At 35.3% G+C, this 24,479-nt stretch overlaps 1 protein-coding gene across 7 annotated transcripts in view; it reads left to right on the forward strand.

Annotated features, from left to right (window-relative positions):
* LOC138691346 (zinc finger protein 665-like) overlaps positions 1-24,479 on the forward strand; it is a 474,208-nt gene that overhangs the window by 251,493 nt on the left and 198,236 nt on the right. For 3 of the 7 annotated variants that reach the window (XM_069813232.1, XM_069813231.1, XM_069813233.1), the window contains one exon: positions 431-4,218. The exons of 2 other annotated variants lie outside the window; for them this stretch is intronic. In XM_069813232.1, coding sequence (XP_069669333.1) covers positions 431-1,979 — 1,549 coding nt within the window. In that variant the 3' untranslated portion in view covers positions 1,980-4,218. Of the gene's footprint in view, positions 1-430; positions 4,219-24,479 lie in introns of those variants that run through there. 2 more of the 7 variants (XM_069813239.1, XM_069813234.1) reach the window with 2 other exon arrangements.

Consider the following 24,479-nt stretch of genomic DNA (forward strand, 5'->3'; position numbering starts at 1 on the left):
AATAATTTCAAGGGAAAAATTGTTCCGGAGCCGGGTATCGATCCCGGGACCTCTGGTTGAACGTACCAGTGCTCTGCCAACTGAGCCGGCCCCGGAACAATTTTTCCTTTGAAATTAATCAAATCTGCTTTACAGGGAGCCTTACCTGAAAGATTAGATTGCATAATATATACATCACTGTGTACGTTAACAGAAAACCACAATTTCAAGTGACACAGAGTTTGTGTGCACTCGATGTGGGTCTCTGGCGTTTCGTCAGTCCGCGCGAGATGTGTGGATATAAAGGGAAAAGTTGGCAGAGCGCTGGTACGTTCAACCAGAGTCCCGGGATCGATACCCGGCCCCGGAACAATTTTTCCCTTGAAATTATTCAAATCTGCTTTACAGGGAGCGTTACCTGAAAGATTAGATTTGCATATTTTTATGATAGTTTTGCAGGCACCCATGATAGCACTCTATCATCGTACTTTGAAGGATTTGCGACTGAAGAGCACACCACTAATCATGAGCCTAGCAAACAGGCTGATTCGTCGGCAAGAATGTTGCAGGATTTTGCATGCGATGCGGTGGGTGAGTGTTCCTGGAATTCTAGTAACCTGAAATGTTATCCCGTGAAGCACAGAGTCGTAAGGTCTTTTAAATGCAATTACAGTGCGATAAGTGTCCCACAGCAAGGACACGTAAAATACCGTGTATATATTTACACGAATAAGAATAAGAAGCGATTGAAGTGCAATGTTTGTGGAAAGTTTTTATCGGATAAGAATGCCTTAAACGTCCATTATCGTATTCATACTGGTGAGAAGCCATTTCAATGCGAAGTGTGTGGAAAGTGCTTTACCCATAGTAATGGTCTACGAGTACATAAACTCATGCATACTGGTGAGAAGCGATTCAAATGCGGAGTTTGTGGAAAGTTGTTTTTGCGGTCGTGTCACTTAAAAAACCACGAACGCTATCATACTGGCGAGAAACCATTCAAGTGCGAGATCTGCGGAATGAGTTTCATACATCCGAGTAACCTAACATATCACCAACGGAATCATACTGGCAAGAAACCATTCACATGTAATTTTTGTGGAAAGAGTTTCTTTACACAGAGTACTTTAAAATGTCATGTTCGGATACATACTGGTGAGAAGCCTTTCGAGTGCCGTGTTTGTTACAAAGGCTTCGCTAAGAGTTCTGCTCTAAAAACACATGAACTCTTGCATACCGGCAAAAAATCATTCCAATGCTCTGCTTGCGGGAAGTGTTTCTTATTGCGCAATACCCTAAGAGAACATGAACGCCGACATATTGTTGATAAACCATTCCAATGCGAAGTTTGTGGAAAGTTGTTTTCGCAGTCGGCTCTGCTAAAAGTCCACGAACGCTTTCATACTGGCGAGAAACCATTCAAGTGCGATTATTGTGGACAGTATTACTCTAGTCGGGATAATTTAAGGAGCCATGTTCGCATTCATACTGGCGAGAAACCTTTCAAGTGCGATGTTTGTGGGAAATGCTTTTGTCATAAGTCCACACTAAAACGACATAAACGCGTCCACACTGGTGAGAGACCATACAAATGTGGTGTTTGTGGGATGCGTTTCACGATGCCTAATTCCCTAAGAAGTCACGAAAGTCTCCATACTGGTGATAAACCATTCAAATGTGAAGTTTGTGGAAAGTGCTTTGCGCAGACCCGTTATCTAAAACTTCACGAACGTCTACATACTGGCGAGAAACCATTCAAATGTGATGTATGTGGAAAGGCCTTTTTCGAGTCTAGAATATTGACGGTTCATAAGCGCAAGCATACAGGTGAGAAACCATTCAAATGTGAGGTGTGTGGTAAGTGCTCCTCCACGTCGGGTAACTTAAAGATTCATCAGCGGATTCATACTGGTGAGAAGCCATTCAAATGCGATGATTGTGGCCAGTGCTTCTCTCAGAAGAATAGTATGAAAATTCACGTCCTGCAACATATTAGCTAGAAACCTTTCAGGTCTCATGCTTGTGCAAGTTTGTTGTAGTCGAGGACCTTAAAACGATATAAACGACAGCGTGTTGTACACACTCTATTCTGCTGCTATTTGTGTGGTAAGAATTTTTTGCAGCCGAACATCCTAAAAATGGATTCACGTCAGTCTTCAGGCGTGAAGCCAAATGTATTGATGGACTGGTTTTCCCTCATGTTGTGTAAACGAAACATCCATTATTTCATTGCGGTGTGTGTGAGAGCAAGCGATAATGGGGCCTTAAAGACTTGAAAGTAAGCGTAATTATAAGAAACTATTTTTGTCCTCATAATGGAACCCCTTGAAATGTTGACGTGTAGCATACTGATTTGAAGACATTTCTGTATTCTAGGTATAGAAATTATTCAAAGCATACTGGTAACTTTGAAATGGATGTTCTTCGGCACTCTCTCTCAGAAATATTTCCGGTCCATGGACAGTTCAATATGAGAATGGCAGTAAACTTGCCGGAAGGTAATTATGGAAATGAAAGTATTCCTAGAAAGTGTGTCTCGTCACCCGGGACATTGTGGCTTTTAGAGAGTTGCTGTATCAACGTAATGACCTGGTTTCTTTATAATTAATTAAGCTACTATTAAATTAAAGAAGATTTTAGGAATTCATAGACTTCCTATTATCTTTCGGCACGATTAAGGAGTAGTGCTATGTGATTGTATGGGTTTTGATGTTTGCAGGTTATCATGTATGATGTAATCGTTAACAGGTATAATAATAATAGAAAACTTTCGGTGAATAGCATAGCCATGAAACAAAAAACTTGAAACTTTACTGAATATTGCGAGTACACTAAATTTGAGCGGAATTGGCGGCTCAAGCCTCTAGTGATATCATGAATGTAATACATTTTCAAATAACATTTATTAATTCAACAATCAAATTCTGTTTTTATCGATGAGCTCTCGCTAAGATCAAAGACGGGCATGGAATATTAAAGAAATAAAAATTAACATTTTTCTTAATTGTTACAAAATAACAGTAACATATGAGATTCCTTCTTTGGTATACGTTTTTTAGATTGCGTTATTGATTTGAAGGTTTAAGTTAATACTTTGAGAGGCATGCTAATCATTAATTATAGTCCACTATATTTTTGGGGCTGATATTAAAAATTAGCAATTGAAGGGAGACGGCTAAAATCGATCATAATCTATTTTTCGTCGAAAACGAGTTTGTAGTGGCATTCTATAGCGTAATACAGGCAGAATACAAGTATGATTAGGTTTGGCTAAAAATTAAATAAAGGGAAAATTTCCGATGCTTTTAAGATTAGTATACAGACAGACAACCTTAAAACGTAAATTCTGACAAATTAGCAAAATGTGACCCTGATGGTTTTTTGCCGTCGACCTTCAATTGAAGGGCTGAGAGCCAAAGGGGACCAACCCACAATTTTGTATTCATTATTAAGCCTTTCTTTTTTAAACTACACATTGTTGTTATGGATTCGTGCTATATTTTTATATTTATTCAATGTAGACCAATTAACATAATTTGTGAAAGCAATCATTTTTTGTCAGGATCTTAATTTCAACCCTTATTTACTCATTTTGTAATTGTGGGTTAGTCGCCTTTGACTCTGAGCCCTTCAATTGTATTTGTCCACAGTAGTAATCTTTGTGTTTGAAACAGTAACACAGAATATAGGTCATATTTGCAAGCACCAAGTGGCGAGTACGACTACTGCAACATTAAAATCTTCTACATGCTCGAAAAGACTTTAATCATCCTCGGAGTCATAGTCCAAATCTGTCATTATTGGCATCTCTTAAAAGACTAATCCAGAAAGAGATAACCTCTAATTGCATACCCGTCTACACGTATATGGTGATCTTAGGATATTTGTGATAAATTGTATATACCTCTGCAATATTGTGATTTATAGTTCTTGGAATGTAAGGGTGAAGTTCGTTAATAATGCATAACTGTTGTAATGTTATGTCCATTCGGAAGTGGTGAAATATTGACACTGTGTCTTATATGGTCCAGAGTTGGAATAGAGGAAATTGTGTAAGCCTTTGGTAGTTATTTCTATATTGAATTGGAAATAAGCTACAAGGAACCGCTTATAGAAATATTTCATAATCATAGGTACATAGAAAGTTGTTTAGATCTACTTAAGGAAGTATATTGTTTTCTTATCTTGATTTGTTAATAGGGGATTTAATAAAAGCGTCCAGGTTGTTTACAACCCACATATTGTTCAGTAGGCTTCTTAGTAAACAGTGTGAAGAAAACATGAATTGTAAATTTGAATCAGGATTTGGAATATATTAAGAGTTCAGGTTCAACATACGTGGTGTAATACACATGAAATGAGAAGGAAGGAATCTTATTTTCTTCCTGTATTTTGTAAACATGTCCTGCAAAATATTTTAATGAAACAAAAAAAAAATTAATTTATGACTAGGAGTCAAGTCCTGGAAGCAAGTCGACTTTCCCTGTGTAATATGGTCGAGACAGTCAAGATTTTAGTTTCCGACTCGTTAACGTTTGTGTCCACTTCCCCGTCAAGTAATGAATTTGACTCCACTACTTTGCGCGTGTGAATGCTAACTTATAGCAACTTGCAAGCAAGTATTGTGGACAGTATATGTATTGTTAATTAATTAAATTAGATAATCGAATTTGAGATTAATTTAACTTTGAGACCTCACATTTTAACAATTACTAATGCTGCTTACAAATCACTGGAATTTGTAATTCGAAATTATTGACGCAACCACTTGTTTTTATGTTAGGTGTACACCTGATTAGAATCAAGTTGGAATATGCTAAAATAATTTGGAATCCTCGTTGCAAAAACAAGTTTCATTCTGTTGAGTTGATACAGAATAAATTCCTTAGGTCCCTATAATATAAGATATTCAAAATACCGTGTCCATTCCAATTCCCAACTAGATTAATGAGGTGAATTTTTGGTTGCCATACGCTCAATGACAGAAGAATGACTTCCTCGATCATATTTCTCAGAAAACTATGAAAAAACATAATACTGATACCGATGAAATATTCAAACTAATTCATTTTTATATCTCCAAATACACATATATAGAAGGAATTAGTTATTTAATATCTCTAGATCGAGAAACATATCAAAACCTTTCCCTTGTTTTGGTCCTTATTTAGTGTCGAGTTATTAAATTTCTGATTTATTGTCAATACTGAATCATAATGCGTTACAACTTCTTCATGTTTTCAATTCTTTTATTTCCATTCCTAATGAGTTTCATATTCTTATTTTCTAACTGCCACTCATGTGAATAATTACACTAGGGAACAACGTCCTGCGGTAAAAAAGAAAGTTGGTGATTCGTATGGAAACCAATGCCCTTAGTCCGAAAATGATATCATTTTTATGTATCACGTCTAGTTTTGTCCCAATTTCAATTTTTCGATATTTATTGCCGCGCAGTATTCACTATACATTAAGTCGTGGTGCCCCCTCACTGATGGCACTAAATTTCCACAACTAAATATTTTTGGTCTAATATTTATCTCAGAATGATGTTTCATCATCCCATAACCTATCACCCCATCCCCTTTCTCACTTTGCCTGGAAGTTGCTCTTTACAGAAAACCCTAAGACACAGTTCTTAAATCTTGTCACAGTTCTTAAATCTTGTCAGTTGAGCAGCTGGCTTACTTCTGTGAACACGTGTGAATTTTGTTACAATGGAGTCCCTAGAATCGTAGTGCAAAAGTGTGATTTTAAAAACTGAATATGGCGAGTACATCAGGATTGTGTAGGAGACAGTGTATACAGAATCCTTAGAAGTTTTGCTGTATTTTTGGGTGTTATATGTTCGATGGAAAAGTTCGTAAAATAGATTCGTTTGTAAAGAAGTTATATTTTGCTTACTTCAAAGTAAAAGTTCGTGACATGGATAAATAATTTGCACGTCAAAGTGCCTGTAACAATTGTGTAGAAGGATTGCGTTACTGGTATGCAGGAAAACGGAAAGCAATGTCATTTGCTATACCAATGGTAGGGGGTGAGCAGAGGAATCACTATGATGACTGTTATTTTTGTATGTATAGTGTTACTGGTTACAACAAAGAAAACAAGAAATCAGTTAAGTACCAAATCCTCAATGAGCTTTGAGGCCTGTTTCTCATGGACTTACCTGTACCTACACCACCAGCAAACTTGAGTGACAGTGAATCTGAAAGCAGCTCCCCGAATGCAGATACTGAGATGTCTTCTGATCCAGACGAATTTGACAATTCACCAAAAAAATTTACCCAACCCGAGCTGAATGATTTGGTAAGGGAATTAGGACTCACCAAAAAGAAAAGTGAATTACTAGGCTCTAGACTGCATGAGAAGAACATGTTGGCACCTGGAGTTACATTTTCGTGGTACAGGAATCGTGAAAAACTTTTCCGGAAATACTGTACACATAAAGATAGATGGTATATTGTACAGTTGTGAGAAATCTACTAAAGCAGTTGGGAGAGGAGGTATATGAGCCCAAAAGTTGGAGGGTTTTCTTGGTTCTTCAAAAAGTAACCTTAAAGCATTATTGCTTCTTAACGGCAATAAATTAGCGTCCATACCATTTCCACATTCTATAATCCTAGTGGAATCATATGAAATATTAAGGTTGGTTCTCGAAAAAATTAAATATCATGAACATGAGTGGCAAATATGCAGTGACCTGAAGGTTATTCGTTTACTATTGGGACAACAGGGAGGATACACAAAATTTCCGTGCTTCCTGTGCGAGTGGATAGCAGGGCCAGGAACAAACATTGGAACATTGTATACTGGCCTGAAAGAAAGCAACTAACGCCAGCGGACAAACATATTAACAATGTAAGTCTCGTTTCTCGTAAGAAAATAAATACTCCCCCTGTTAACTTACATATAAAACTGGGAGTTGTGAAGCAGTTTGTGAAGGCACTAGACAAAAATCTTTCTTGCTTCCAGTACTTATGTACGAACTCTTCTTCATTGTCACACGCTGAAATCAGGGAGTGAATATTTGATGGCCCACAAACTCGAAAGCTGATGATGGCCCACAATTTCACCAGTACTTAACAATGAAAGAAACAAGAGAAAGTGCGTGGAACGCATTCAAAGAAGTTGTGAAGAAATTTCTTGGTAACGTGAAGAATCCACGGTACAAAGAAATTGTAGAAAACATGTTGGACAAGTTCAAAGTGCTCGGTTGTAACATGAACCTAAAGCTTCACTTTCTAATGGATCATATTGAATACTTTCCTGCGAATTTAGGCACCCTCAGCGAAGAGCAAGGTGAAAAGTTCCACAGGATCTAAAAGAGGTAGAGCAACGCTACCAGGGACGTTGAGATGTAAATATGATTGCCGATTACTGTTGGAGTGTTGCAGAGAATACTCGAGGACTTCACACACACTAAGATTCCATTGAAAGAGAAAAAGCGAAACCGAGGACGTCTAACATAGGCTACATTCTGAAGCTGAGCTCTCTGCTCTTTTAATTTAGTTTAGTAAAATGTTTTGCTTGTACAATATATAGGCTTAATGTTTCTGTGAATTCTTAACTGTTTATTTTATTGCTATACATCGTAGAAAAAATAGATGAACGTATTAACGAATCAGATACACAAAATAATTATATGATTTCTACGAACACGCTGTAACTTATAACTTTATTTTTTGGCAAAATAACGTTTTGCTATATTGCCAAAAAAACCTGACGTGGTACGGCAAAACAAAATGCGTTTTTGAATTCAGCACACCGAAATTAATAAAAGTTGCATATTTATATTTATACCGCAGAAAAAAAGTTCTCATTTGTTCCCTAGTGTTATCAATAATTTTGTTCATGTCTGTGTAATGTAAAGAACTTGCTTTTATGAGCATCTATCTTGTGTACGTCCCCATTAGTCATAGGAAATAAATACAGACCCTATTCTAACAGTAACAAAATAAATAGCTATATAGACCATATTCTAACATGTTTAGAAGTGCATGGGATGTACGAACTTCCGTTGAATTTACGGCACGGGGATTACTTCAATAATAATAATAATAATAATAATAATTATTATTATTATTATTATTATTATTATTATTATTATAGTAATATATTATTATTATTATTATTATCATCATCATCATCATCATCATCATCATCATCAAACAAGGGTGAAATTTTCAGAAACATGTTACGAAACTTAAGAAACAAAGTTTCCAGAACATTAATGTAGAAGTGGTTCGCGAAAAGGTAGGAAACCTTAAAAAGAGTGTACCTTCAAGCATACAACAATCAGCGCGCGTTTTTTACGCGTGGAACATGGTTTCAAGTTTGGTGTCTCCGTATGATCACAAATATGGCGTCAAGTTTAAAGGCTTCAAGCACTTGACTCTTGTAAAGTACCCCCGTGTGAATCAGGCCATACTGCAAAAGTTTCACTATCTGACGTTTATCCATATTTAAACATAGTTCTCTAAATATAACACAACTAATTATTGTATATGTTTTGTTATAGTAAAATACGACATCACAACGCTATCTTTTTTGCTACTCAACGCACTTGAAATACAAATTGTTTATCAACTGCGAGAGCAGAGAGTAGGAACCTAAATCGATTCAACAACACTGTGGTCCCTCTCATAGACTAACTAAAAATCCACGGGTTACATCTTTTATAACGTTGCCATTTGTGTCAGTATATAAATCAAAATATCGGATAATTGGAAATATATGTGTTTAAATATGATCTAAATTTATATCCGTAAAATCGAGATTTTTACAATCCCGATTCGCTTTAATCGGGAATCAATAAGGGCAATTGGGAGAATCTCGGCTAAATTGGGATACCCGGTAACCCTGGCTCTTAGGCTTGCATCATTTTCATAGGAATGCTGAACGTGGACACAGTAAGTCATTACTAGTGGAAGAAGAATGCCTCTGTGAAGCACAGAAAGAAGCGGAGTTATTGAGGATTTGAACTGTGTGCGGTGGCAGTACTAAGTAATTTTTTTCTAAATAAAAATGTTTATAACACTATATAAAATATAAACTAACTGTGGATACTTTCAAACAAGGTTTAAACAAATTTTTGGAAAGAAAAAAGTATAAAAACTAGTGGCAATTTTGAAGTCGTCTTAGTACTAGATCCACCACTGAATTAATTTTTTGCTTCTGTTTTTCAATAATATTGTATGAAATTATTACAAATAAATGTAGTGTCAGATTCATGCAGTTTTGTTAGTAGCAACTGAAAAATAATGCTATAATGGATACCGATATTATAGAAAATTAAGATAATCATTGAAAGGAAGCGCAGACATTTCCATATTATCTTGTCATATTTATAGAAAACAACTAACGTTTCTTGCCATTTTAAGGAATAATTCTGTAATGCTCGGGAAAAGTGGCACAAGTCAAAAATATTAATTTCACTTTAGAAGGAAAAAAACAGTCTTCACACTGGTTTATGTCATTTTGATTTTTTTCTGTATGAATTATTGTAATAGGAGAAATACTTATGTCTCTTTTCCCAAGGGAGCAGATGTTCCGTAATTTGTGAATAAATTATTAAAAAATGTTTTGTGGAGGCGGCGGTACGATCGTCCACTCCTCCTCTTTATCTTTCTTATATTGGCTGCTTTCGCCAGGTGGACTGCACATTGGAAGGATTGGATGTGCGCAGTGGAAGAATTTTAGAAATGAATAGCGTGAATTTGTAAAACAAATATAATTAACAATAATAAGTAACAATGTACATAAATGGAAAATGAAATAACAATAAATATGAAATGGGTGAGTGAAAATAGGACAGACTAATCTGAAATGATATCCCCAGGATATGTAAATCATGTAAGTATCACAAGGCTGAGGCCAACACACTTATAAGTGATGAAACAATCTAATATGGCCGTCTCTCGACAATCAGTGACTAACCTATTAAGCATATGTTCATGAACCACTCTCTAAATATATATATATATATATATATATATATTAACTATCTGAGTACGAATCTGAACACAACACCCAGCCAGCACTTTAACTTAATACATGATCCATTCAACCGTAGATACCACTCAATCTGAGTAATCAAACTATAAATACATGTACACTCAATAAGAGAGAAACTCTACCCAGCATAAGACATAACATGACTGATCACTATACATTACCCATTGCACATATTGCTCACATAAACTGTGCAAATTGCACTAACACAAATCTCTGCACTTTACAAAATGAACACCCAACGGAGAGAGAGAGGGATGGAGACAGATACACGTAATAAGTAAACGGACTATAATTCCGATCTCAACGATCATTTAAATAGCAACAAACTCGACGCATATGATAACAAAATAGCGGCGAAGGAAACCAATATATAATCAGATGGAGCAGGGATTAGACTAAAAACAATATGTGAGACCGTAACCGCTGCTCTATCACTCTAACCGTCTCGGAACATGAACACACCTTTCAAATCAAATCTCATAACATAATCCCCAAATCAATTTACCTCAAACACATATATCTCACAAATATGTTACTCGATGCAAATACTAAAACTTGCCCCCAAGACGTATGACTAGCAAGCGATGTTTCAAACTACGATCCACTAAAATCCCAAACACACACGACGGAATTCAACTACTCCACTGATCTATCTCCAACACGTACAAAGCCCGAGTCACGTTGTCTATATCTGCCGCGTACCAAAATCCTAAGTCTTGTTAATGTTTCTGCCGCGGACGAGAGCTTGAATCTGAGCCAACTGTTTCCGTATATCTCCCGCGTACGAGAGCCTAAGTCTTGTTAAGTGTATCTGCCGCGTACCGGAACCCGAGTGACGCTCCGTGTATCTCCATTAAAAGAGGTAAACTCTCTCCCCATCTATCCTCGTGAGACGTAATGAACCGGCCAATAGGGTTATTTGGAAAGGACAAATGAAGGGATTGATAGCGCTATCTATACTGTGACGTCTGAGAGCGCTCTGACGGATGAAGTGACGTACTAGGTGAACGGCCGTGGTCTTAGGCACGGCTCAGTTTGTGGAAACTGATTTATGCCACTTTTTCCAAGTACTGCAGAGTTATGGTGATTTAAACTGTGAGTACCGGTACAGTTTAGTCATTTTATGTAACATAGTTTGTTAGTACCTAAATCATTCTCTTTATTTTCTTGGAAATTAACAAAGATGAAAGTTACGGGGTTTGCATCTAAATGTGATAAATAAATTTTAAACTCTTTGGGTCCAGTAGTAGCGGTTTGTTTATCAATACGTCACTAACTCTTGCAGCTGCAGTAGAAAATTCAATTTGGCATAATGGCGACGTATGTTATTACCAGGGAACGGATTTATATGGACTAAAAATATATGAAATATGTAAATATATATGTAGTTATTTTTACCAAAATATGGAATTAAATATGGATTTTTACCAAAATATGGAATTAAATATGGACTTAAAATTATAAAAAAATGACTATGTACGTTAAATATTGGTACATTTTAATCAAACTAAACAAAAAATATAATGGACGTACCTTATCTTCCAATGTAGTTTCAACAAAACACAATTTTTATTGTCTGTTACCATAACAATAGGTTACAAACATTTCTTTCAAGTGCTGAAAAGTGAATCTTCTTCTATTGTCTCTGAGGATAGATTTATACTGACTAAAAGAGCGTTCGACGTCACAAGAAGTAACTGGTACATAATTCAATTTCACAATGTCTGCTGGGGATAAGTCCAAGTTAATCTTCACTGTTGATTCACCACTCATCACAGCAACAACCTTTTGTAGTTCTTCATATCCAGGGTTTTTTGAAAGTACAGTGTCCACCTTAGCTCTTACTGCATCTGCAACTTTACCTCTACCACGATTCAGTTGTTCCACAGTACTATTTATAATTTCAAAACTTTCAGATAGTGAAAGGTGCCTATTTTGGAGACTTTTGAGCGTTTTTATGATGCATGAAAATGTATGCTGAATGTGAGCTAAGTCATTCTTCACACTTATGTCACAGGTAACTGTTTTCGCAGTATCAATTGAGACTGCATCTTCAGAGTCCAATGCAAGGAGAACATTGTTAATAGAGTCTATATGTTCGGCATAATATTCAACTGCTTCTAGCCATGTACCCCATCTAGTTAAAATTGGCTTTGGTGGCAATGGAATTTCAGGGTACATTTCTTTCAACACGTTAACTCTACTGGGAGCTTTGAGAAATACTTTTTTCACTGATGAAATCAACAAATCTACTTTAGGGAAATTGTCTCTGACCACTTCTGCCACACGATGAAATGCATGCGCCACACAAGTAAAATGAGTCAATTTAGGATATACAACAGATAATGCTTGTCCAGCTTTGACCATATAAGGGGCAGCATCGCTAATAAAGAATAACACATTATCGTACATAATACCCTTTGGCCACAGGATACCCATAGCTTCGTTGAACAGTTTAACTATAGTTTTGTTATTGCACTTTTCTAGAACATCACAATGTAAAAGAATTCGTTCAGAATATTGTTCACTTAACAAACCGATAACTACATTACCAACAAGTCTACCTTCTTTGTCGGGAGTCTCATCAATGGAAACCCAAATTGAACTATCTTTAATTTCATCTCTTATCTTCTGTATTGTCTCATCGTAGATGGATGGAGCATACGTCTTCCTAAGTGTTGACTCATCCGGGATTGTATGTTGAGTATATTTTTCAAGGAATTCCCTGAAGACCTTATTCTTTAGTTTGTAGAGAGGAATATCAGCAGAGATGAGAGAACGGCACAGGTCGATGTTAAACTCAGATCTTACATTCGATGTTGTTGGTTGTGTTAAAAACAATTGTCTCTGCTTGGAATTTAGTTGTTTGTTGGCCTGATGTTTACTAGTTGTAATGTGTTGTTGCACCAGGAACTTTTGTGTAGATGATACTGCACACTGACACAAATTACAAAATAATATTTTATTGTCAGTTGATAAACCATCTTCTTTAAATTCTGAAATGTAACTTGTTAGTTTTGATTTTAAATTGACTGAATGACGTACTTTTGGCATATTTACCGTCTTTATAGTATGATTTACAAAACTGAACCTATGTGTACTCTGACTGGCATTTAACTGTTGAGCTGCACAACTGAAGTCTGTTAAAAATTTTAAATTAAATTAATACAGTTTTGTAACTTACTTTCCCATTGTTGATAGGACTGCTAATTTTCAAATAACTCTGATGTTAAAGGGATTACTGAACATGTGTTTAAATCTCTATTGTTGAAATGTATTTTTAAAAGTTAATGGAATTTTGTTTTGTTTTATTGTTAAACCTAATATAATATGGACTGTTTTATATGAAATATGGAAAATATATGGAAATTAACGAAAATATGTACTAAACTCTAAAATATGGAAAAATATGGAAAATAAAAGTAGGATTTTTCAACCCTACACATTGTGAAACATAAAGATAATGCAAAATATAAATTATATTAGCTTTATAAGTAAATATGTATTTACATATAAATCCTTTCCCTGGTTATTACCTATACTTCATGTGTAAATTTATGAAAGATTGATTTTAACTCTTACGAAATGAACCAGTTTCTCTTATTCCGAATTATACAGGCACGAAGGACTAAATAGTCCTAAGAGTATCGAGTAGACGAACGAAAAATTTAATAGCTGAAGTGTTACTTCAATAATTGTCAATCAGTAGCTTGTAACTGAACCTTGGCACGATTAGGTTTCTCCAGCGTCTTGAGGTACGCGTTCACTACATCGTATCACACTCTTCGAACGAATCGCTCGCAACGGATGCAGTGCGTTCATTATTAGGCTATTAGTCATGAGTGATTGCGATGAACAATTTGTAGGTAGGCCTAATTGTTTCATGCTTATTAATTGAGGAAGAAACGAAACAGATATTGGTTATAAGTCATAAGAAACGACTTCATTGCTTAATGAAGATCTCAAAAATTATTATAATTCTTCTTAATTTTCTACAAGCGAAATAAATTTTTCGTCTTACATTTTTGTACGACACTGAACATGGCACAACCAAAGAGTTTGTAATACTTACTGGAGACACATAGGCCTACCCGTAAGTGGCAGGCAAGAAAAATGTCACAAATTGAATCGGCTAGCATCCGCTATTAAAGGGAGTGTTTGCGGCGCAAAATTCGAAAACAGTACCACAATACATAGATGTAGCCTGGTGATAGACACTGTTTTAAACATCTTTTACAAATGATGAGTCGTGATGAAATAAGCATGAATGGCAGAGGAGCGCTATATTTATTAAAGTATTTATAATGGTTCATCTTTGGCGATATTCTAAAAAATAAATTAAATCACCCATATACACTCGGGGCAATTATGTGAAATATTGAATAATGGCAATGTCAGCATTAATTTTCAGTATTACTAGTATTGTTTTAAGGACATACTAATGGATATTTACTGTAATATTTAAAATGATCTATATTTCAGTCCTTTTATGCAAAGGAAGAGGAAGGTATATGGTGCTTAGAAAATATTTAGTGGTGAAATATGAGATCATAAAAATTCTGGAAACAGATTTAAAATATAATGAAAATAAATTTTATCATAAAACAATCTATTCATTGTGTAGTTGATGACCACCAAGTTAGAGGTCAGTACAGACTTTTTAATACAATTAGTAGTAGTGATAATAGACCTAGTAGTAGTGGTAATAGGCCTAGTAGTAATGGTAATAGGAGGCCTAGTTTCGATAGTAACTTATTAGTAGACCTAGTAGTAGTGGTAATAGGAGGCCTAGTTTTGGTAGTGTTAGTAGGCCTAGTAGTAGTGGTAATAGGAGGCCTAGTTTCGATAGTAACTTATTAGTAGGCCTAGTAGTAGTGGTAATAGTAGGACTAGCAGTAGTGGTAATAGTAGGCCTAGTAGTAGTGGCAATAGGCCTAGTAGTAATGATAATGGGAGGCCTAGTTTCGATAGTAACTTATTAGTAGGCCTAGTAGTAGTGGTAATAGTAGGCCTAGTAGTAGTGGTAATAGGACTAGTAGTAGTGGTAATAGTAGGCCCAGTAGTAGTGGTAATATTAGGTCTAGTAGTAATGGTGATAATAGACCTAGTAGTAGTGGTAATAATAGGTCTAGTAGTAGTGGTAATAGTAGGCCTAGTAGTGGTGGTAATAGTAGTGATAGTAGTTTTGTGGTAATAGTAGGTCTAGTTTTTGTGGCAATAGTAGGCCTAGTAGTAATGGCAATAGTAGGCCTAGTAGCGATGGTAATAGTAGACCTAGTAGTAGTGGTAATAATAGGCCTAGTAGTAGTGGTAATAGTAGGCCTAGTATTAGTGGTAATAGTAGGCCTAGTAGTAGAGGTAATAATATGTCTAGTAGTAGGGGTAATAGTAGGTCTAGTAGTAGTGGTGATAGTAGGTGTAGTAGTAGTGGTAGTAGTAGGTCTTGTTTTTGTGGTAATAGTAGGTCTAGTTTTTGTGGCAATAGTAGGCCTAGTAGTAATGGCAGTAGTAGGCCTAGTAGTGGTAATAGTAGACCTAGTAGTAGTGGTAATAGTAGGCCTAGTATTAGCGGTAATAGTAGGCCTAGTTTTTGTGGTAATGGTACGTCTAGTAGTAGTGGTAATAATAGGCCTAGTAGTAGTAGTAATAGTAGGCCTAGTTTTGGTGGTATTAGTAAGCCTAGTAGTAGTGAGACCTAGTTAGTAGGAGTGGTAATAATAGACCTAGTAGTATTGGTAATAGTAGGCCTAGTAGTAGTAGTCATAGTAGACCTAGTAGTAGTGGTAATAATATTTTCACTAATTTCTTTGCATATAATACAACCAAAAAGTAAAAGTACATACTGTACAATACGGAAATTACATGATTAATTCATTTATTGTGAAACAAAACAGTTTTAGACAGATATAGTCTGAGGATTTTCTTATGCACTCTGCTATTATAATCCACTGTGATATGATGGCACCTAACCCTTACAGACAGACATTGTTGAAACCATCCTTATAAACCTGATTAATGTGTTTCTGGAAAAACTTTATCCAAGAAATATTCCGACATTCTGTAAACACATTCAAAGGAGGAACTGCATTTGGAACATTCTTTCAAATATTAAGATATGCATGCTTTCCTGAGCATCCAGCAATAGTAGCTATGTTCGAACAATTATTTGCGGCGCAGTATTTCACCATTTTCTTATTATTTCCCTTCAAGTGTACTTATATTTATTCGTACTCCTCAATAAGCATGAACTGCTCGCACTCCCGGCGAAGCATCAACTCCCTTTAATGGCGGCCGAACAGCGCCACAGTGGAGTATTTGCACCGAAAAGTGGGCCAAAATTATTATAGTGTTCCAATCACATTTAATTGGGATAATATATTAAATTAGGATGTAATAAGGGGATTATGGCACTTGTAGAGAAATACAAAATGTATTTCGTTGTTTTATTCAAATTCTTTTTTTTATTACTTAAGTCGCAGAAACTTCCAGGTTATATTCCGACTAATGTGATTCCCTATACAAACAGATCACAATCACAAAAAGAATAACCCAATGTAGTAATGTCGCATGACCTCGGTGGTCAATAAATGACTCCACTGTGACCGATCCAACGTCCAGGATACGTTTCATTGATCTTACTACAACCTTACTACAACCTAATGTCGTTTTTGTTGGGTCCGGATATGAGTGCTAATGAAAGACATGAGACTGACGTCATTGATTTCCAAACAGCTGTAGGCTATGTCAGATTATGTTAAGAACAGGGCAATTGCTCGTAGAAACTCTTCTTTTAGAATCACCAATATTATCACCCCTCACATCATATACTTTTCCTTCTGACCCATCCTGTATAATTATTATGCTAATATAATTTGCAAATAAGTTAACACTGATTATATAATGTATGTAATTATGCAAGTATTTAAGATATTAATATAAAAATACGTAGGTAGTTTTTATATATTTTAAAGTTATTTTTGTAGTTAAGAATTTAGCTCACTTTCACTTTATCAGATACTGTACCAAGGAGATTATTCCCATGATTTCTCATCAGAAGACTCTGCAGCTTCACTTGCAGTTACTTTCTTTTGATCAGCTGAAATCATAAAGAAAGTAGTAGCATTTCTGTGTTTTATTTTAAAATGGTTTCATTCTCTTCCTCTGGTTAATATCATGCTTGTGAGCAGAGGATCTAGGCTAAGCAGCAGCCTGTTAATTATATTTAGGTTACTTTCTATCATAATTCTGGCGGAAGGAACGGAAGTGCTTATTCCTAGCTTCAGCTGCTGCTTCCTCTGACAGTTGCCCAATTCTTAAATGAGCATTTTCAATTATAGCTGGGCCGTGAATTAAAATCTTATGCATTGTGGGAATCATTGGATGCCACGATTACAGCTTAACATATAGATTTGCTATATCCGTGACGTAAGCAGCGAATTTCTAAATATCAACTTTATATCCACTTGATACAACTTCTAAAATTACAGTTAATGTGTATTATTTAATAGTAGAACAGATAATGAAGGAACAATAAGGCACATAAATAGCAGGTGACAAAGTAAATTACCAGCTTTCACAAACATAGAAAGAGCTTGTGGAGATAAAACTGGCCTCTTTTTTCTTGTGAAATGCTGGAGTACGCCTTACTGTATTTTGTGGCTCACTTAGGAGATTTAGTAATTTCCTTAACTTTTGGTGCGTGGGGTTTTCCAGAGGCTCGCAACAATATCTGGGTGGCAAAAATTAATTTCTCAGTGTTTACTATTTATCTAAGTCCTTGTGTCTTCCTTCTTTTACTTCGTTCACTAGAGTCGCTGAAAGAATTTTGTGGGCCGTCTCGATCACGTCGTAGCCGTTGTCTTGCTTTTGGTAGGCCTAACTCCAAGGTCCTTTGAAGTCAGCTTTCATTCTTTTTTCTGAATAAATAATCTTTCCTGTGTGCATTCAGCCATCTCATTTTTTAACTCTGCTTTCACATACGAAAATGTATGTTTAAAAGCGTTAACTTGTTCCTCTGAACAATTCTCTTGCATTAACACGATTTTTTCTAGATATTCCAATTTTTCCTTGATATCACAGTTTTTTTGCTCTTGCATGATATCATATAACTGTTTCCTTAACAAAATTTCATTGTAGATGGTCCTAGTAAAAGAAAAAAAAATATTTATTTGTAGAAGATAAAAAAATTGAAAATTAGTGTTCGTAACAAAAATGTATAAAAATATAAAATTCGCACGAAGTCGCAGCCAATTTCTTTTCTATTGCATACCCAGAGATCTAGTCTTTGTAATAATACAAGAAGAAACATCGGGACTCACCCTGAAGTGGACTAAATCATTAAACGAAAATTTACGTTCGTGAAAAAAAATACTGAAATATAGATGGTTTTCTAACCGCAATAACTTCTTAAAAATACTTTATATAAGCGTAAAAATCGCTCAAAAGTGGAGTACATACCTTGCTGAGAAGGATCCATCTTGTAACAGGACGTACTGTATCTTTGAAACGTAGAAAAACAATAATGAACTTGTGAACTTGCGCAGAGCGCCAAGACGATACATGTATAGTGTCACAAACACTCAACTTTGGACTGCACTGACGGCCACATGATCAAGTAGATGAAACACAAACTTTTGTTTTATTGCTCCCCCACTATTTACTTCTTTCAGGCGGCAAGAATTTCAGGGGTAGGACAACATTGACAATATCGACTTTTGGCCAACTTTTTGATGCAAATACCCCACTGTGAGCGGTTCAATTTTGTACGCGAAACTAGCGCCGTTGGTGTCTCTAGTTATATATTACAAACTCTTTGGGCACAACCGTAGCCATGGGTACAACATAATAATATCACAAACAGTTGAGCAATTAAAATTGATTTTTTAAAGAAGGCCGTGATCGCATGGATCGGAAAAGTGGCTCTTCCGAGAATCGTAGACGGATTTACCGATATCTGATGTGTATGATATGATGTAGTGAACACGGTTACATAACAATTAGAGCAATATCACAGTCTACTATATACAGTCACGAAGCTTGGGATGATTTTTTGCAATAGGGATATCTTATGCGAAGTTTTACCGCTAGATGGCAGGAGCGTTCCATGCGGCGCAACATGTTGTAAGCTATGTCATGTTATATGCTACAGTTGATTACGTTTTCCCGCTTATTGGTTTTCTGTGCGTGCCAAATTATATTTACAATTATTTTATATAGCCTAGTATAATTTAATATAATTCGATATTTGCTTACCTCATAATTTAATTTAATTTAAAATAAATAATACCGTAAACCTGTATAATATTGAGCGATTCCCCGAGGTGGGTGCGGAAATCTGCAGTATGCAGAATATAGATACGAGTAAATTGAATGTTCATGAACCTAAACGAGAACTTTGAAACTGAGGTGCACGAATAAAAAAATAGGAACTATGTCGAAGGTGAATATTGCCCTCTTTTATCATTAATATTTAAGAACTGTACACTAAAAACAGGATATGCAGCCACCAATGTGGTTTTCTTTTTATAGGGAAGGAACTATCGGGATTGAATTCCTTGTATTTTTTTCTGTAGTTGAAGAAATATCAAATGCGATTTTTAATAGGATGATATAATATCATCGCAGTAGTATCACGATTAGTAGTGCGATTTGTAGGTTAAGGACATGCAGTTTTGTGTACTATGCAGGCTGATTTTGAAAATTTGAAGTTAAAACATGGTTTTAATAATTAGGGTGCAGTACATTAAAAACATTATTCACGAAATGGATTTCACTACGGATCGTCCTGGATAATAAACATCCTAGTTTATCGAGAGTTTACTCCATGCATAAACTTCGGAGACTACTGCATATAATGTAAGCTAACATAGCTCGCTGTCGAAGTTGCATATGTTTTTATTAATTTGTCTTTTTCCTCTTACAAAATGAAACTATAGTCAACAATTCCTTACTTGAAGTACGGGTAGTTACTTTTATTTAATACTTTCGAGGCGCAATTTAATTACTTCTATTTTTTGAAGTTTAAAGCATATATTCAGAATATTTCGGGACCTGATTGAAGACATACTTGTAGGAACATAATAAAAATTTGCTATTTTTAGTATTTAAGATACTAATACACAACGTATATCTTCAATGTTTATATACCGAAAAAACAAATGCACACGCAAAGCGCATCCCTCAAAGTACACGTGCGCTATCTGTTGGTGCTAGTTCAGGATATCCCTATTCTCGCGATAGTTGCTAGCCGCTTGGAGCGCTGTGAGTACTAGGAACAATAGACTGTGCCACAGTCATCGTAGGCCGTAAGGCAGACCATGTAACTCGCTTAACCCCATGACGAAGGGCGGCGATTCAACCATATAAATTAGTTGGAATGCATAAACAGTAACATATGTTTCTCTAAAATTTAAAACAATGATTATGAGACACTTCAGACATAATTCGCTTGCGAGTTAAGGTGTAATATTATTTATGGTATGAAAATTACGTTGTTCATATGCGTAATACCTGCCTTTATTTAGATTAAATATTGCAAATTCTTGTACATTCATTTATGCACGATTCAATAATTTTCAATTGCACCGCACGGATATTTAGGCTATATATGTTGAAATTAGACGTTATGTTTACTGTACCAGTTGCCCCTTTCTGTCTAAATTCAGTGATCTCCAATGTCTTGCCATTCATATGAAAATTATAGGTTATGTTTACTATATTTAACTTATGTTCCTAAATTCGCAATTATACATTATAATTAAGCATAATGTCATGTGTGATATCCCGGACATTCATTTTGTCTGTATTGTAATACTACAATTGAGTACTGAATTATTGTATTTATCTACTACTAAGAGACGAAGTAACACAATTGTACATACACTAATTTCATAGGAGTGGTATGATAAATGTTTTGTCTAAAATTAAGGAAGGTAAATGTGCTAAATTGAAATCACAATATAAATTCTTTTTTATTAAACCTCAAAATAGTTTCCATTTTAAACTTAAAATGTTGACGCGAACAGATTATGTTAACATGTAAAATTCTCTTCACATTAAAATAACACAGTTTTGTAATTATTTCTGCAACATTTTATGCAACAAGAAGTAAACGGAACTTATGGACACATTACACAAAATAAAGCTTAGCAATGATACGCAATAAAGTTATAATATAATATTTCACTGAGCTCCGTACACTGAAACAGAAAACCCGAACAAACATTACTGCCGGTCTAGATCGAAAAGGCATTGACTGTGCCGTATTTCGCATTTTTGTGAAAAGCTATGTAAACTGTGAAATGTTCATTATCGGTTGTAATAACTGTAAATGGCTAAAGTATCAATAATTTGAATAATAATATGGGACAAGGAGACGTTTGTAGTGCTATAAATTGTAAGAAATATAGGTTAGAGTTATCCTTCTTCCGAAACATCCAGGAATGTGAGTTTATAGAATATAATATATACTTTATGAAAATAATATATAAACCTTATGTATTTCATATTTCAGTAGTGGAAGGAAGGTGTTAATTTTTTGAAAAGAACACGATATCGAAAGTACAATACATTTTATCGTCTGGTAGGGAAAGAGTCTGTGATGAGGCGATAGTAGCGATCTTGGTGTTGAGCAACTATCTGTGCTTTCATATTTAGTAAGTATTGAGCTTCGTGACTGTATATACTAGACTGTGGCAATATTAAGATTGTCCTTCCGATGAGTGTGAACGCGTATCTTTAGCCTCTTCTTTCACGGCTCTTTTGATCTTAGGTCTTGGAGGGTGTCTAGGACAATAAAGTTCTGGTTGATAGCCTGGTAGGAATTGCGTTTCGTGGAAATGTTTTATTGTTGAAGAAGTAGGTTGCAAATTGTTGCATTTTAGATCTATTGAGGATATAAGTGTATTTATTGTAAATACCATAGGATTTAGTCTTAATATATTATCATTTTGGATTGATTACGGTGTAAATGGAAATTTATCCTTTGAAGATGTAGAAAAATTCAAATACCTGCGAGCAACAGTAACAAATATAAATGATACTCGGGAGGAAATTAAACACAGAATAAATATGGGAAATGCCTCTTATTATTCGGTTGAGAAGTTTTGTCATCCAGTCTGTTGTCATAAAATCTGAAAGTTCGAATTTATAAAACAGTTATATTACCTGTTGTTCTTTATGGTTGTGAAACTTGGTCTTTCACTTTGAGAGAGGGACATAGGTTAAGGGTGTTTGAGAATAAGGTTCTTAGGAAAATATTTGGGGCTAAGAGGGCTGAAGTTACAGGAGAATGGAGAAAGTTACACAACGCAGAACTGCACGCATTTTACTCTTCACCTGACATAATTAGGAACATTAAATCCAGACGTTTGAGATGGGCAGGACATGCAGCACTTATGGGCGAATGCAAAAATGTATATAGAGTGTTAGTTGGGAGGCCGGAGGGAAAAATACCTTATGGGGAGGCCGAGACGTAGATGGGAGGATAATATTAAAATTGATTTGAGGGAGGTGGGATATGATGATAGAGACTGGATTAATCTTACGATAAAAGAGTATAATATATGGATTAATCTTGCTCAGGATAGGGACCAATGGTGGGCTTATGTGAGGGCGGCAATGGACCTCCGGGTCTTTAAAGGCCAGTAAGTATGTAAGTGTACAGGGTGATTCGGACCACCAGTAACAGTCATTTATTTCAGAAACTAGTGCATTAAAATTTTCTAGACAAAAATATTTATGACTAAAGCACATATGAACTTTCACTTGAGCTTGATTTCATCAATCAATCTTAACAGGAAGTAGGATCAGTGGCGTATCACTTTAAAATTTTAAATGGGAGTAGTGGTCAAATATGGTACCATTTGATAGAGCTCTTCAAAACAAACAACTTTCACAGGAATCGTTATTATTAATTCCTACTCTTTCAATGAGAAAACGTACAAAAAACAATAGGTGATTCGGACCACCGTGAAGTCATTTATTTCGGACATTAATGCATTAAAATTTTTGGGACAAAAATATTTTTAACTAAAGCACATGTGAACTTTCATTTGAGCTTGATTTCATCAATCAATCTTAACAGGAAGTAGGGTCAGTGGCGTATCACTTTAAAATTTCAAATGAGAGTCGGGGTCAAATAGGGTACCTCTTGATAGAGCTCTTCAAAACAAACAACTTTCATAGGAAACGTTTTTATTAATTCCTATTATTTCAATGAGAAAACGTACGAAAAGATAATGCCATTAATACTGAGAAATGTTACGAGAAGAAAATGTATTAGGAGTCACTGATAGTGTTAGAACAAGAGTACGGGTGTGTGCTGCTCAGAACGGCAGACAGTTTGAACATTTGTAAACATTAATGACATTGTCCAGTTTTCAGTGACATCTGTCAACATTAATTGTCTTGTTTACATTTTCGTATTGTAACATTTTTCAATATTGATGGCATTGTCTTTTCGTACGTTTTCTCATTGAAAGAGTAGGAATTAATAAAAACGTTTCCTATGAAAGTTGTTTGTTTGGAAGAGCTCTATCAAATAGTACCAAATTTGACCGGACTTCCATTTGAAATTTTCAAGTGATACGCCACTGACCCTACTTCCTGTTAAGATAGATTGATGAAATCAAGCTCAAGTGAAAGTTCACATGTGCTTTAGTTAAAAATATTTTTGTCTCGAAAATGTCAATGCATTAGTGTCCGAAATAAATTACTTAACGGTGGTCCGAATCACCCATTGCTTTTTTTGTACATTTTCTCATTGAAAGAATAGGAATTAATAAAAAACGTTTCCTCTGAAAGTTGTTTGTTTTGAAGAGCTCTATCAAATGGTATCATATTTGACCACTACTCCCATTTGAAATTTTAAAGTTATACGCCACTGACCCTACTTCCTGTTAAGATTGATTGATGAAATCAAGCTCAAGTGAAAGTTCACAAGTGCTTTAGTCATAAATATTTTTGTCTTGAAAATTTTAATGCACTAGTTTCCGAAATAAATGACTGTTACGGGTGGTCTGAATCACCCTGTATATATATATATATATATATATATATATATATATATATATATATATATATATATATATGCATATATATACCATCATTATCGAAGCCGTTATTTTACTGTTACTGGTATCTCGTATGAGATTTTATCATCAACATTATTGACTCAACAAGTTTAAACGTAGTTCTACCTTTATATTGTTCCGATAGTTGCTATCCTAGCGGGCATTATCTCATTCGCTATTTTTTATATTCGTTCATTTGTTGGGGTTAAGTCTTGCAAATACTCATAAACTGGTAGGCCTATGTAATATACAAGTATCCTACTTACACTACTGTAAATCTTTCCTTCACATTAAACCAACATGTCACGAGAACTGAACAATGGTAGAATTATAATAACTTGTTTTTTGAAAACATTATTTTCCCCTGGAGCTGATCGTAACACAAATGGATAAATATGGGCATCTGTGATG

Source organism: Periplaneta americana, chromosome 16 (genome assembly GCF_040183065.1).
Source record: "Periplaneta americana isolate PAMFEO1 chromosome 16, P.americana_PAMFEO1_priV1, whole genome shotgun sequence".
NCBI classification, from domain to species: Eukaryota; Metazoa; Arthropoda; class Insecta; order Blattodea; family Blattidae; genus Periplaneta; species Periplaneta americana.